The following is a 16,595-nucleotide window of genomic DNA, read 5'->3' as shown; positions in this document are numbered from 1 at the left end:
TATCACTTTAATTGTCATTAATATGAGAACATAGGCACTTGCTAATATTGGGGTTTATTTTAACTGTAAGAATATTATGTTTTTTTCAAAATTTAGGCATGTACAATTTAGGGAGAAGTGAGTAACATTTATGGGCAGGAATACCTTACTGGTAGGCTCAAAAGGTGCTCTGACACTATGCACAATGTCCATGTCCTTATCTTTAAATCATGACTTCATCTTCTTTCTAACTTTGATCACATAACAATTATCAAACTAATGTGGTTCAGAGAGTCATTATTAAAATTCTGAGGACTACATAACTGATATATATATATATATATATATATATATATATATATATATATATATATATATATATATATATATATATATATATATATATATAGAAGATTGTTGTTCTCATTTACTTTGGGGATTAAGAAAACCATTGTCTTGTTCACTTTTCTTCCAGGGTAAAGGATCAGGTGGCACACCAACAGGCACTCAAAAGAAGGTGAAGAGGACTCTCCCCAATCCACCATCAGAGGACGAGTCAACAACAAGTGGTCAGACAGCAACCACCACTGGTTCGGCCCGTCGAAGAATGTGCCGCAATTCCAACATGGCACGTGCTAAGATCCTGCAAGACATTGATCGTGAGCTAGATCTCGTTGAACGTGAGTCTTCAAAGCTCCGCAAAAGACAAGCAGAGCTCGATGAGGAGGAGAAAGAGATTGATGCCAAGCTTAGGTACTTGGAGATGGGCATTAATCGTAGAAAAGATGTGCTACTAATAGAGAGAGAGAAGAGAGAACGGGCATATTTACAGAGCGTTGCAGAGGACAGAGACTACATGTCAGACAGTGAGGTTAGTAACATACGAGAGACAAGGGGTGGGCTTGGAAGTGGTGAAGATGAGGAGATTGAAAGTCATGGTCTTGAACGTCCCAGAACAGCTCCCCAGTCAGAATTGGATGAATTTGTCCCACCTCAAACCAAACATGAGTATGGGAAATACAGCCAGTACCAATACAATCAAAGCCAATACCAGCAGTCTCTCTACCAGACTCCCCAGTCCTACCAATCCCATTCTCTCTACTCCTCTGTCCCCTCACTCACTAGCTCCCAGCAGCAGAGTTACCACCAGATGCTCCTGTTGCAGCAGAAAGCTGCCAGACAAGCAGCCCTCCTCTCAGAGCTGGATGCAACTAGATATGATGTCATTAGCCGCCAGCCTGATCCCACATCATCAGCTTACCTGGGAGTCACTTATGACAAATATGGAAACCACCTTGACCTCCGAGCCTTGGATGTTGGAAGTATAGCACGTAGCCCTATGTCAACTGTCTCTGATTCCTATTATACAGATGTTGATCCCCATACACCTCGGAGTTACATGTTGTTGGAAGATGCTGCAGAACTGGCTAAGGGCTCCACAGGTATGTCTTCATCTTACAGTCTGGCTGAGAGAGAGCTGGCAAAAGCAGAGAAGCTGCTGCGTAGGAGTGCTGCAGATCTGGGATCTACTGACTATCTGGGATCCACCTCTAGACTCCATACTTTTGGAAAGACTCCTGATGAAGAGGATACAATGGAGGAACCTTACGAACTAAAACTCCTGAAGCAGCAGCTTAAGCAAGAGTTCAGGAGAAGTACTGGTGGGACAGAAAACCTAGAACAATTGACTGGCCTCTCCCAGCACTACTATACCCCAAGCTCTAGCCTCTCCAGTTACTCCCAAAGACACTATCCAAAGTCAGACAAGTACAGTATCAGTCGACTTACTCTGGAGAAGCAGGCAGCTAAACAGCTCCCAGCATCAATGGTGTACCAAAAACATAAAGCACCATTGATTGATCCTAAGATCTCTTCCAAGTATTCCTCTATTACAGACAACAGGGGTTTGGAGACAGACTATAACAGCTATCTTGGGTCTACCAGTGCATCTGTAAGATCCAGCCGACTCTCGCAAGATGAGATTACTTTCGGCCTTCGTAAGAATATTGCAGAGCAACAAAAATACCTGGGGTCCACCTTGGGTGCCAACTTGGCTGGGTCACTAAATTTGGGCCAGAGCCTAGGTTTGGATTCTGCTTATCCTAGTGGTAGTCGCTCAAGACCCTCATCCAGGCCAACATCTTGCTATGGCCTGGACTTGTCTATTAAAAGAGACCCTTCCAGCTCTTCGCTGAGGCTTAAAGGGGATGGTGAAACATCTGGAGATGTACCAAGCTATCAAACCCCGTCTGGTCGCACCAAACCTACTAGCCTTCCCATTGTGCAAAGTGGCCGTGGCCGATTACCCATTGTGGCCCAAAACTCGGAAGAAGAGAGCCCATTGAGCCCTGTTGGGCAACCTATGGGCATGGCCCGTGCATCAGCGGGACCTCTACCGCCCATCTCAGCTGATTCAAGGGACCAGTTTGGTTCCTGTCTGTCCTTGCAGGACTCCCAGCAGCAGCAACATATCAGGGAAGAACCAACCAGGGGTAGGGGTTATGTGCTGCTGGATGACCTTCAGGGCACCATGTCAGATAGTGAAGGTAAAAAACTGACTTGTCACATTGTAAATATTTTCCCGTTTAAAGTTTCAGTCTTTACAGTGTCTGGCTGTGGTTTATTTTTCATGTGTATGCTATTAAGCTTTTGTGTATTTGTTGAAAGTCTGCATGTGTCTTACCTCAACTTTGGTGAATATATTCTCTTTTTCTTTCCGGGTGTCTGTACTTTTGGTCAATCAGTTGAGATCTGGTGTACATGCATGCCTTTGTACATTTTTTCTTTGTCTTATAGGGTGTGCTTGGATGTATCTTCATGCATGCACTGTGTTTCTGTCTGCATGCCAGATATTGTGTAATGTTTTCTCACAATAGTTCACTGCTTGACACCATATGGTCTCTCTGTTTCAGCTACATTTTTAGGGATGTTCCCCTCAAATGGCACTTGCTCACTTGTGGCAGTCTGCATTTTATTTAGAGAATGCTAACATTTCTAGCTATTTCAACTTTCAAAATAATGTTTTAATAGTATTGTAAATCCTGCTTGAAGGATACAATACTTTGAAACTTAAGTCAGATTTTGATAACTTTGTTCCCCACAAATGATACACTAATAAAGTGCCTCCCCCAGTTAAATGTTACATAATTGGTACAGAATTTGGTCAAATGAACCAGTTCTTTAACAATTAGTCTTCAAAATAACAGTACACTGTAAGAACACAGCCAATTAATTATATTTATGGATTCTACAATAGCTGTACAATATGATATAGTTTTGGTGTATTTCATCATATAAGTGTGTAAATATGTGGGTTGAATTATTATACCAAACTATAGGCAAGATCAAAACGTTACGTAACTCTAATGACACAGCTAGAACATATTAGCTGAAAGCAGGATACTGTCATTAAAAAAAAAAATGCATGATAATATGGTTGCAACACTTGTATGTAATAAATATAAAACTTAACTTGCATGTCTTGTTGTGAATACTTGCTTTTATTCTGACACATTAGTAAGTTATTGCATGGAACATATTTATGCCTATTAACCTAAGTTTCTTTATACTGCATGTCTACGGTTGTACTATTCGTTCTGCATTTTGTAATTTTAAAACAGTCTGATAAAAAAAAACGTTTAAATTCATCAATTTCTGAGCAAACATTCACTTTTGCTTATTTATCTATTTTCCATTGTTACTTACTGAAAGCATACAGTATTCTGAGCTGTCATCATTACGTTTTTGAAATGTACTGAACAGTGTCTTGTTCCAATCTACGAACAATTGTTTGGTTTTGTTTCAAGCAAGAACATAATGTTTGGGTAAATCTCCTTTGACTGCTGTTTTGCTTAGTAAAAGCCATCAATTCAATACATTGCTATACTAACTCGTAGTCATAACTAAAACCATTTTATCAAACTAATTCATGGGTTTGATAGAGTTCTTATGCAGCAACAACTTGGTCGGTTTCCAAGCTGTTTACAGTATTAGTATGAAAAGGGAAGCGCAATGTGATAGTTATAGTAAATTAAGATACTAATAGAGGTACAATTGTTTAACTATTTGACTTAAACAGCATGCAGCATAACTACTAATATATTCATATGGATACGCTAATTTTTCAATGTAAATCCATTTGCCTTGATTCCAGCCCTAAGTGATTCCCTGATGGCTTTGAACAGAGACGATGCAACCAATGGTAGAGTATTAGTTCAGTTCTCTAGTCATCCATCAGTTAACATGTTAACTTGCACCTCAAGTCAAATGCACATCACCATAAAATGATGACACATTTTGGGGAGGTTTAAAATAGCAAATGAATTCCGATTAAATTTGCAATACAAACAAGTTTCAATGGGAGTAACATTTATTTTTTACGGAATACTAACATTATAGGTTTAAATAATGCCAACATACATACTGCAATAACCTTGTTTGTATTCTGTCAAACTGCATTATTTCTGCCTATTTTACAATACTTGTGTAAAATGTCGTGTTGGTTGGCATCTATTCTCCTTTTCACAAGAAAGTTAACTAATTGATCAACTTTTTCTCTGGCCCTTGTTTTCCTCTTATCTTTTTGTAATCACAATCACAATTATAGACTTTTCATTGATTGAATTCTGCCTAACCACATGTAATAATCTTTCCAGTATATATATATATATATATATATATATATATATATATATATATATATATATATACATATAGATTCTAAAGTATATATATACATATAGATTCTAAAGTATATATAGATATATTGATTCTAAAGTAGTCCTTGTTTTTATCCCTGAAGCCTACCACCTTAGACGAGAGGAGACAGAGTGGTTTGACAAACCTAGGGACGGGCGATCAGAGAATGGACAAGAGAAGAGACAGGTGAAACAGGAAAAACACACACATACTGTACACGCACACACTATAGAAAGGTTTTCACATGTACTGAATACCAAGTCCAAGTAATATTGAAATGCATGCACTCATACTCAATCACCTGAATATATATATGTATGGCATGTCCATGTTGCATGTACCTTGTATATACATGAAATCTCACCATTGTGTATGGGCCACAGGGAAAAGGCCTGTACTACCCCTTCCCTCACCTCAGGGTCAAACTGCTGAGGGATCCCAAAGACCGCAGTGTCTCAGGTAAAGTACCACAATTTACTACATTTCAATCAATAAGAACAAACGCATTACAAGTGAATGTGTTATGCATGCAATCAACTATGCACCGTTTACAGCACACACATAGTTTTACCTTTATCTTATAAAATACAAAATTACTTAAAAAGAAAGAAAAAAAAGAGTAAAATGTACACATTAATATATTGTAAAAAACATTGTCGTATTAGGTTAACAGAGCATGACTAGTGTGCTTTCTGTTTAATTGATATTCATGCCAGATCTCAACAAACTGGCGAGTCACTTCCCCTGCCGTTACGTTCCATCACACCATTCCTCCGGGCTCCAAGCAGGCAGACATTTCATTTCTTGGCATCCCTTTTGATTTGGCCCTTTTCCACACTCATCAGTCATTGCTATGCTCAAAATGGCGTATCCCTCACACTCAAGGATTATCTTACGCAAGTAACAAACAGCCCACAAAGGAAGCATTCTGTCTAAAAAGACCCGGTGTTGAACTAAGTCATTTTATTCTAGCTTCTATGACCGTGTTAAATAGTGTTATATAAAAGGAGGTTCTGCTTCGTGGAGGTGAAGGCCTCTTTGGAGGGACGTGATATGTGATTTTTGGATAATCAGTGGATGGGTTGGAATGTATGCTGTTTTCTACTGTTCTACAAAGCAATAGCTACAGAAGCAGTGAGCAAATTAATTAAAAGTTTCATACGCTAATTATGACAATATCACACAAATGTCTACTCGGATAAAACGTGATTTTGGACGGACGTGGAAAAAAATTGCAACTCGACATGGTTGGCAGAGGCATACAACTAGTTTTTTTTTAAAGAAATTTAAAAAAAATGTGTTTACTATTTGCATTATTTATAGTGATAGGGATTTAATGGATAGGTTATTTGTAGTTATGTATTTTGACTTGGTATGGCAGTATATATGTGTCCATATTTTCTCTTTTTTTTTCTGTGTAAAAAAAGTAGATGTCGAATGCCAATGAAACTAGTGACTAATTGATATTGCCATTAATAATGCCACTCACCAGTCTTTGCTGTTGGTCTCAAACAGGAAATGGTCTGGGTATCCGTGTGGTTGGAGGGAAAGAAGTTCCTGGCAGTAATGGAGATATTGGAGCCTATGTTGCCAAAGTCCTACCCGATGGAGCTGCAGAACAAACCGGAAAGATTCTTGAAGGTAAGCTCATTTACCAAATTAAAGGAAAAAATAAATGTGATACAGAAAATATATGTTCTTTTCTTATTTGCTTGGAGTGAGATATGAATATGTATACCACTCTTGTCTCTGTACAGTGAATATGGAGCTACTAGCTAAACTCACTGACAGTGACTGTAAACAGATGGAAGCTAGCCTGCTTCTGTGCATAGGAAATATAACAAAATCGGTTTTCCAGGATTTCCAAAGCTCACGGATTAACATGCAGTGTCCCCTTTTAAAACAATGTTAAAAAAAACATCTGATTGGGGTTTTACAAGGGGTTGTCTCCCAGACTATTTATTGGACTTCTGTTTCATATACAGTAGCTTGAAACTGCAACAGCTATAGTTAGCTATTTTTAAAAATAACCATTGTGCACTAACCCCTATGACCTGTGATTTCACCCACACACATCTCACTGGCACCACCTTGAGATGTTGCTGTGTGGTATAACACATTTTATGAGGTGGGAACAGTTAACCAGCTCACCTTCCAGTCCACCTGTCTGCTCAGAGTCCCCTTTAATATCTGCGTTGAGCCACATTGAGGGTGTCGGACAATTGGTAAAGCTATGGTGTCATTTTAATATGCTATACCTTAGATTTCTCATTTGCGGCGAAGTTTCACGTGTTGTTATTGTTTCACAGTGTTACTTTTAACTGCTTTCTACCAATAAATCCATACATTGATGGAAACATTGGGGTCAGTAGAGTTATATATCCATCCCCTGCTTACCTGTTACTTTACAATGATTCTCAGCCATCATTGTACGGAAAGAAAACAATGGTACAGGCTCTCAAGCTGTTGATGATTGTTCAGTCCAATAGTCGAGATGCATCTGCGGTGTTCTTAGCCCTAAGGACGACTCATAACAGCTGTAGCCCTGTCATCAACACTGAGCAGAATGGCTGCAAAGTACTTTGGTTCTGCCAGCGGGAACACGGCCTCTCACCATCATCCGTGGTGCGAATACAGAGAAGCGTTGTCATGTTCAACAAGCGTAGATGCTACCGTGTCACTAAGGGTACGAATACATGCTTGTTTGTCTTCTCACCGGAATTCCAAGTTTCCTTTGAATGTGTGCAAACTGCAACGCACATGGAAACCACAAAGTGTGAACAATTTGATTAATATTGTTCTGGTGAAAACTACAATAGCCACCCTGTCACTCACACATGCAGCTCGAGGGTATCGTCGCAAACGGAGCATCCTGATGAGCTGTTTACATCCTTGTAAGTCCTGCTTGTGTGCAGTGGGTTTGCTGTGCCGTGTGGCTTCATATGAGCGTTCACTGCTGCATTAAATGTAAATTAATGACCCCTCTAAGAGACGTTTGTCTTTGCTGGACGAGATGAGTGAAACTAGTTTCCGGATTGGATTGTTTGTTATTTCCAGTCCGTAATGCATCACGTTGAGATCTTCTCACATGTTTTTTATAGCTGAAATAACATGAAGCCATTTCCAGGGTGCTTTTCAAACCAGTTCTGTGCCCGAGTGCTCCACGAGCAGCCTGTCACACAGCTGCTGTTTGGGCTGTCACCAAGCATGTAGCTCCAGTTTTGGCCTGCAGTCTGATGCATGACGTTTCAGTACAAGAATCAAAGTATATTGTTGTACTGTTTATTTAATCAAAGAATGGATGTTCGACCCTAATTTCGGTCCCTCATTTTGGTCAATGAGAATTGAATAACAAATGTAATTGATCCCTTTAGTCTTTTAAAGAGCCACTCGTTTAAAAGCCTTCCATTTCGGTTTCAGGTGAAGTGTTTGTATCTACAGACATTCTTTAAATATGCTGTATTTTTGTATAGGAATGCAAGTGCTGGAGTGGAGCGGTGTTCCTTTGACGGGGAAAACCTATGAAGAGGTACAAGGGCTGGTTGGGCAGCCATGCAGCGAGGCAGAAGTGTGTGTCAGACTGTGAGTATAACCTTTGTACCATTCTACCTTTCTCTCCCGTATTCTATTATTAGCAATCCGCACTCATCCTGTCATTTATTTATTTTCTTCCCCATTCTCTAATCATCGCCATCATCCTACATTTCCTGCTTCTTCATTTCCCTGACGTCATTTTATGCTCCCCCACATATTACACGTTGAATTTTAAGAAACATTATGCCTTAAAAATATGACCCGATTTCCCATTTTAAATGTTTAAAAGTAAGTCCCGATTAAATATGCCCACCCTGATTGTAGTAAGCAAGTAACTCATCTTTATCTACTATATATAGTGCTTATTTTCTCTTTTCTACTTGAGTTTTAATTCTCTTAATTATATGTCAAATCATGTTTCCCTTCTGTCAGTGATCTCAACATGCTGGCTGAGTCTGACGGTTCCGACCACCTGGACTTCCAGGAGCACAGCAAAGGTAAGCTACAGTATTTGTAGAACTCCAACCCCTTTTTCCCCCTAAAAATGTCAATGTCTTCTCAGTATTTTCCAATTAACTTTTGTCTCCTGCAATTTTTAGACACCTTTGTCGTATCGCTTTCATCCACAATTCTCTCTTTTCTCAAGTTCAGCCATACACTTCTTGTGGCCTATTTTCCCTTTTTCTGTCTACACAACAGACCATTAAGATTGTTCTCAAAAGCGCAACCACAGTGTACAGCCTTTTCATATCCATACTTGAAGTTGTGTGTCTTCGTGATTTCCGTCGCCCTCTTCCTGTGGGAGCCTTTGCGACGATGATGCCGGTGTGACCCCGTTTTAGGTGATAGACCTCCCAGGTCTCCAGGTGTTGACCCCAAGCAGCTGGCGGCTGAGCTGCAAAAGGTATCCCAGCAGCAGGGTCCCAACTCCACCTCTTCCTCCGGCCTGCCCCCCACCACCTCAGCAACCTCCAGCCCCGGTCAGCCAGGATCACCGTCCGTCAGCAAGAAACGCCACAGCAGCAAGGCGAGTCAGGGAGGGGATTGTTTGTCATGTTAAGATTCGCACCATTTTAGCTTATCTTTAAGAATTGGTATTTTTTACTTCCCTGAAGGCTTGCAACCAGTAGCCTTTTAGGTTCATAAATCACCTTACAACATTGTTAATTTCCCGGAGCTTTGGTCGGCATAATCAATGTTTGAAATAACTCCTTGAGAGTATCCTGTATTCCCTGTTTAAACATATTCTTTTGCATCTTGTGCATCTTTTTTTTTTTGTGGAAGGTTTATTAAAATCTACCACACAAGGTAACTCTTCTTTTATTATCACTGTAACATTAAGGAAATCATTTGCCAGTGAGGAATTAATTCTAAGTAGTTCTAAGTAGTCATCTGAAATAAATATTAAAACAGATGAATCAATAAATTTAAAAAAAAACGTGTTGCATCAAAGCGCAGTGCAGTGTTATGTACAGTATGTACAGTACACCCACCAGTTAACATTTAGCATCCGCCTCCAGGTTTCTTCTAGCGGTATCTAAGCATGTTGCTCTTATTTCTTACAGACTGCAGAGGGAATGAAGACCCAGTCCCACCCGATCTCTGGAGAGATACAGGTCTGTGACACAAATGGACGAGCACTGTCATGTTTAAGTTGAAATGCAACTGCATGTGATCACTGATAGTCTCACTTTTGTCTTTCAGTATTTTGAAAGAAAACATCACATTGAATAAATGCAACAAATTACAAAGCAAATCTCATTTTCTTTCATGGTTTCTCTCACCAAATGCAATTGAAACCATTGTAATTCAATGTGCTTCTTTTTGCAGCTTCAAATCCACTACGACAAGCAGCTCGGCAACTTGATCGTGCACGTCCTGCAGGCCCGAAGCCTCGCCCTGCGAGACAACAACGACTACTCTGACCCGTTTGTTAAAGTGTATCTCCTACCAGGGAGAGGGTGAGTCAAAGGCTTGGAACCCCTCAAGCACACTTAAAGTAGTTCAGAACAGGAGGTCAGTTCAGGATTATTGATACAAAATGAGAAAAAAATGTTTTGGATGTTGTTGATTTAGAGAGAGATGTATGTTCTCAACATCACTCTCAGAGAATGGATTTAAGTTCTATGCCTATACTTCCACATCTAGACTACAGAGGCAGCCACTTTCTTAAGCTCAAACCTAATTTCCATTCATTTTAAAATCGATTTACAATTGATTTTGGCTTACCATGACATCTTTCAATGTGCAGCACGTGACCTTTCTTTGGTATCAATTCCATAGCACCTGTACACTGCACATCAGGTCCATCAAATGATACGTTTCACGATGTAGTTCCAGTGGCGCCATGTGATATGAACTTGCTACGGGACTCATTGGCCCCCTCGTCGCCACTGATTGACACAAACATGATGTACACGATATGAAGTTGCTTGTGTTGCTGTTCCCCCTTGTTGATGGGAGTCCTACTGTAGGTGAGAGTGCAGTCAAAAATCGATAGCTCTCATATTCACTTGCAATACGATACACACATTCTCATAAGTCCAGGGCTTCCTCTCTCACTGTGATTGCGCCGTAATTTTAATTGACTCTCCAGCTTTTATGCCGTTCCCTCGAGAGTGTTCTTTTTCCTGTGATCGTTTCAGATAAAAAGCAATGATGTACAGCTGTGAGCTTTGCAGCCGCCTCCAGTTTGACGTGTGTTTAAGACAAGGGTTATGGTTATGTTCAAGAAACTGAGAGAGTTTCAACCGCCCTAGGGGAAGAGCTGTTATGGAAAACGTGCACACGTATACATACTGGTGTCTTTATGCTGCATGTGTGTACACGTGGACACACGCACAGCCGGTCAGAGCACCGACTGCGATCCATACAAAGGCTTTTCAGTTGCATCACAGATTTCCTGGCAACCACATGGAGCTGTTGCAGTGAAACATGGGGTTAGAAATAAAAGTGTAAGTGGAATTATGCTTCTCCAGGATCTGCATAAGTAAATCTCCCTTTTAGTAAACCCCATTGTAAAGAAAATGTTGAAGAAAACACATTGAAATGGAAATCAATTTCACCTTTCTCCTGGAGAAGGTGTAAACAAACGGTCCTCAACCTTTTTTTTTAAAATATTTAATATAAGACAATATTTCCACGGACCACTGTGTTGGGGGGTGGATCAATATGACGAAGTTAAAATGATAAGACCGGCATGAAAAAAAAGAATATAAAGTACAACTCGCCGTTACGCTGAATTATCGGCACATATTATGCAGAGCGGGCTTGGCGCGTGAGAATCACCTGCAGCGGTAAACCCGTATTTAATTAGAACTCCTGGTGTTGTCTTTTAAATGAAGCTTTCTTCTTCTCCCGTCTCCTCATTCGGCTCTCCAGAGACGTTTTTTTTGTTGTTGTTTTTTTTAAATTTAGTTTTGCTAGCTCGCGGGCTTCATTTTTGGGGTAACAGCTTGGTGCTAAGAGGCAAAAGACCACAATTCCACTTTCAACGCTGCACAGTATAGTGCTCTGTAAAGTCATTATAACTAACAGAACTAGCTAACAAACTATGTAAACACCAGTTAGATTATAATGTTGTTTTTTTCACACACACAAAAGATGCAGTCTATGTAACCGAGGACTTCCAAAAATGTATAAATGCAATCAGCTCTCCACAGCTGTTCCATGAGCAGCAGATTTCCACTATGGTTGCCAATGGATCCGCGTTCCATCACCTGAAAAGCCCTCTCAACACAATTCACCAGACACTAAAGCACCAATTCAATCCACCCCCCCTGCAACACACCGCAGTTCCCCGTTCTCGCCTCTTTCCTAAAAACGCAATACAACTAAACCTACAGCGATCTCCCCTTTTCCACACACACACTCACAGTCCACAGACACTCGTTGAAGCCCCACCCTCCCTCTGACTATTGTTTCTGTATGTTGTTCTCTATATTTAATGCATGCTGGACACCTCTCAGTCAGGTCATGGTTGTCCAGAACGCCAGGTATGTGACTTGACCACTTTTGGTACTTTTGTTTTTGGTTGTCAGTTTGATGAAGGTAAAAAAAAAAACGTCCACATTTTTTTTTTTTAGCTTGATGATACAAATCAGTTTGTTCAGTTCCACTAACTCCCTTATATTGTGCATTGGTCCCCATATCCTCATGATGTTCCACCCACCTTTTAGGCTTAGCATTGCATTTTATAGGACTTGAATTCCTAAATATTAACATCTTCCCATGTCTTTAACATGACGTTAATAAACTGATATTCCCCTGTGCTGACAATTAACGTTTTACCGGCTAACTGTTGTGTGTTCCTGGTCGATATTCCTCTTTTGTTCCCAACCATTGTGATTTAAAATCCTAACATTGACCCCCCGACCCTTTAGTTTGTCCCTGTTTTGTGATTACAGTCCCTCAGTAATGTCCTACATCGTGCCCAGACATTGTGCTGTACTCTTGATGCCTTCGCCACATTCAATACATACTCCCATTATTTTTGCTCTGCAGTCCTTATTCATCCCATTTTTTTTTTTTTTTAATACTGTAGATTGTCCTTGTCTTGACCAAACTAACGGTTACAGACTTACTCATCTCCTACAATCTTAAATCAAACTCTCCACACTGCAAAAAACATCCATCTTATCAAGTTATTCAAACTATTCCAGTGATTTTTGTTTTTTTATTAAAACAAGTGAAATTATTCATGCTATTATTGAGAAAATTGTAGTATTTTTTTCTTCTGTTGTTTTCAATGCAGTGATTGGCAGAATTATTTACCTGACTGAGTTATTGATACTCACCCAAAACAAGAGATAAATCCACCTTTTCTATACTGGCATACATTTTCACTTGTTTTAAAACGTCAACGTTTTATGAGACTAAATGACTTGATGGACATCCAAATGGACTTTTTTGCAGCTAACATCGTATCCTGCCGTCCATGCACGTAGGTCCATACATTGTTACTGTCCAAACAATGTGCATCACATTCATCCTCTCCCTTCTACTGTCTACATTTTATTATAATATATTATGCCTCACTGCATTGTGGTGGTCCACTATCCTCCGGGTGGGGCTTTTGCCCGTCTGTGACCAAGTGTATCTTCTTGTGATGTGTCCCCCCCCCCCCCCCCCCCTCCTCCCCCTACCCCCCTCCAGTGCTGAAAACAAAAGGAGGTCCAAAACTGCAGGCAAGAGTCTCAACCCGGAGTGGAACCAGACTGTCATCTATAAAAAACATCCACCTGGAGCAAGTACGTGGTCATGCACAGCTGCACAAGTTCAATGGGTCATAGTATCTTAAATAAAAATAAAATACTATTCTTTCTATAAAAAAAAACACTACCATATTCAGTGTGTCTAAGGAGAACTCACAATGTGCCAACCTCCATGTTAAAATGATGATTCTGCCCTTTTCTCTGCTGGCCCGCTGACAAGCACTGTGGGCCATTGGTTTTAGTAGAGCAGATGGATACGCTATCGGGATTTAATTATATCCTTTTAGATCCCATTTTAGATTCATTGGAACCATATTAACCACAGCAAATTTATAGACTTCTGTTGTCTGTTTTTTTTTTGTTGTTGTTTTTTTAAAGCTGCTGAATATCTGTTCCCACTTTAAGCTCAGATCATATGTTTATTTTTCTTTAAAGGCGAGACAAAAAAAAAAAAGTTTCACGCGCTGGTCAATTTGGAGATTTAAGCTATTTATATCTTCCATTACATTTGGAAGGTAAACATCCAACATGCATATTAAGGTGTTCTTTTTTTTTTAACGACACGTTGTTTGATTGCTTAAGTAGATTTCTCCTAAATTCACCAAAAGTTAGCATTAGATAATGCCTCATAATATAATGATAATGAAACATCACATTTCGGAAAAAAACATTCACCTGGGGTGTCTCCCCTTTAGGTTTATTTTGCCAAATAGTTAGTCAGTATAAATATGCATTAACTTCCTATCTGTGTGTGTGTGTGTGTGTGTCAGCTGAGGAAGAAGACCCTGGAGGTGAGCGTGTGGGACTATGACAAGTGCTCCTCGAATGATTTCTTAGGCGAGGTAAACCTCTTTCGCCATACGTTCAGTTCAGTACCAACACATTGTATCCACACGCCCATTAAACTGCTGTGTTTGGTGCCCAGGTCCTTATTGACCTGTCCAACACCGTCCAGCTGGACAACGTCCCTCGGTGGCTCCTCCTGAAGGAGCAGAGCGAGGGGGACCACCACCGGCGCTCCCACTCGGGCCAGGGCCGACACGGTTCCTCCAAAACCTCGTCACAGCACTCCTCGCCCAAAACCACCGGATCCGCCGCGCACGACAATCAGGATTCCCCCAAATCATCCGTCATCAAGAGCCGAAGCCACGGGATCTTTCCAGATCCGGCAAAGGGTAGGACGCCGTGAAATTCCCTGCTTGACTTCCATCGCCATTCCTCTTCTAATATCTGTACTCTGCTGCTTTCTTCTTGAACTCTGTGCTTCTTTTCTTCCTTCACACGTTGTGCTCTCTTCCTGTCACTGCTTCTCTCGCCTGTATCTCCCTATACTATCTCGGTGTCCGCCTCCGTCCACCTGTTTCTCTCTGAGTCTTTTCTCTTTACCGACCACCTACTGTGTATATACGCTCATTTTTTCCGGCGCACCCATCGTAGCTTCAGCTTCATGCTTTTTTTTGTTGTTGCTTTCTCATGGTCTGTTTTCTTGGTTGCCATTGATGTCACCTAGCTCCGAGGCCTAGCCTTAGCTTACCGCTATCTGTCTTATAACACAGAGGGCAACGCGGAAGGCTTTGAATGCTCCCCTCGTTAAGAAAGAAATAACCATCAAATTTAATAAGGATGCTTGAAGATCGTAGACTTTAAATAAGGCAGTTACCACGCTGGTTAAAAGCAGTTTTGAATGGGCCAGCTACTTAATCACGACAGGTGGTAACACAAAAGGCAACAGCATTCTAAGTTCACTAAAGTAGACAATAGCTTTTTTTGGTAATTTGGTGAATCTGGTTGTTTTAGACACGCAGGTGCCCACTATCGAGAAATCTCACAGTAGCCCTGGCACGTCGAAGCCTTCCCCGTCCGAGGGCCAAAGCCAAAGCCGCGGACAAAGCCAACATTCTCGCTCGCACGGCGCTTCACGCTCCAGCAAAAGTGTCGCGCGGCAACACCATCGGGACGGCGGCGTAGCGACGGGCGACGCCCCGCAGCAGCAGCTGCCGCCGCAACGCCTTCAACCAAGTAAACCAAGACGCAAATAAAGTCTACGCAGCATGGCCTTCTCGTACTCATCTGTTCTACCTTTTTTTTTTTGTTATTTTTTTACCCCCCCCCTGTTCATTTAGCTACCTTGTTTTTTTTTATTGGTTTACCTTTACACCCTCTGCCCCCCCTCCCCCCCCTGTTGTATTCACAGTGTGTCAACCTCCCACCGCTTCTCTTCTGTGCGTACTCACAAGTGTGTAGAGCCAGCACCTCACCTGTAGCACACTGTCTTTGACCTTCCCCAGTCTGACCCAAAGGGGGCGTAATGGTTGCTTATTAAAGGCCAGCTCTAACCACCAAAAAAATATTCTCTAAAAATAATTGAACATGAAGCTAAAACAGAAATATTTACTTATAGGTGGAAGTTTGGTTTCGCGTTTTTGAATAATAATGTGTAATACATGAACTTTACATGAGAAGAAGTATGACGGTATGGGAAATAAAAGTTAAAAACCTGAGAAAGACACAAACAAATCAGCAAAAATCTGTCAATAACTGCCAGAGCACGGTGACACATCTCCAGCTCTCAAATGACAAGACGAGCAAATTATGAACTATTTTTAGTTCAGTTCATGGAGCAGAATTCACCCGGGAAACAGTTCTTTGTCACCAGCTAGCAGTTTTTGGGATCATTTTATTGATCCGTCAGGAAAACAGAAGAAAGTTGCAAATCCCCCCCCCCCCCCCCCAACACATCATGAACCTCTTTTGGTAGTTTTCTGTTCCTTGAGTTATTTTTGAATTCCTTTGTGTTAACAAACAACGATCAGCTTTTCTGAAGCTCCACGACTAAGATGACTCATGCATGCAGTCTGCTAACCCCCCCCCCCCCCCCCCCCCCCCCAACCCTTTTTTGTTTGAAACACTATCGGACTCACAATGCACCTCAGTAGATGCTGCACATTCCCCCGGGGCAAAGGTGCACTGCACACTGTGGCTGCATGCGATTGACAGTCAAGCTGGAAGATAAACCGCTCTCTGAATCTCCATCTTGCTCCTCCCTCCTTTCCATCCTAAACTCCAACCCCCATGACCTTTTTGTTCCCTGGCGTTGACACCCCCTTGACACCTGACCTGTGCCTGTGAAAAAAACAAAAAAAAACCGAAAACCACACATCCAGGCCAAAG

At 41.1% G+C, this 16,595-nt stretch overlaps 1 protein-coding gene across 1 annotated transcript in view; it reads left to right on the top strand.

Annotated features, from left to right (window-relative positions):
- Positions 1–16,595, top strand: part of LOC117726170 (protein piccolo-like) — a 47,972-nt gene that overhangs the window by 27,045 nt on the left and 4,332 nt on the right. Inside the window, 15 exon segments of the mRNA XM_034526285.1 lie at positions 455–2,525; positions 4,133–4,180; positions 4,781–4,863; positions 5,061–5,136; positions 6,193–6,318; positions 8,151–8,259; positions 8,644–8,708; positions 9,054–9,238; positions 9,777–9,827; positions 10,042–10,172; positions 12,180–12,206; positions 13,366–13,443; positions 14,179–14,266; positions 14,350–14,599; positions 15,222–15,443. Coding sequence (XP_034382176.1) covers positions 455–2,525; positions 4,133–4,180; positions 4,781–4,863; positions 5,061–5,136; positions 6,193–6,318; positions 8,151–8,259; positions 8,644–8,708; positions 9,054–9,238; positions 9,777–9,827; positions 10,042–10,172; positions 12,180–12,206; positions 13,366–13,443; positions 14,179–14,266; positions 14,350–14,599; positions 15,222–15,443 — 3,610 coding nt within the window.

Source organism: Cyclopterus lumpus, chromosome 23 (assembly GCF_009769545.1).
Source record: "Cyclopterus lumpus isolate fCycLum1 chromosome 23, fCycLum1.pri, whole genome shotgun sequence".
Classification (NCBI taxonomy): Eukaryota; Metazoa; Chordata; class Actinopteri; order Perciformes; family Cyclopteridae; genus Cyclopterus; species Cyclopterus lumpus.
Note: the sequence above shows the minus strand (reverse complement) of the source record. Positions and strands in the feature narration are given on the sequence as shown.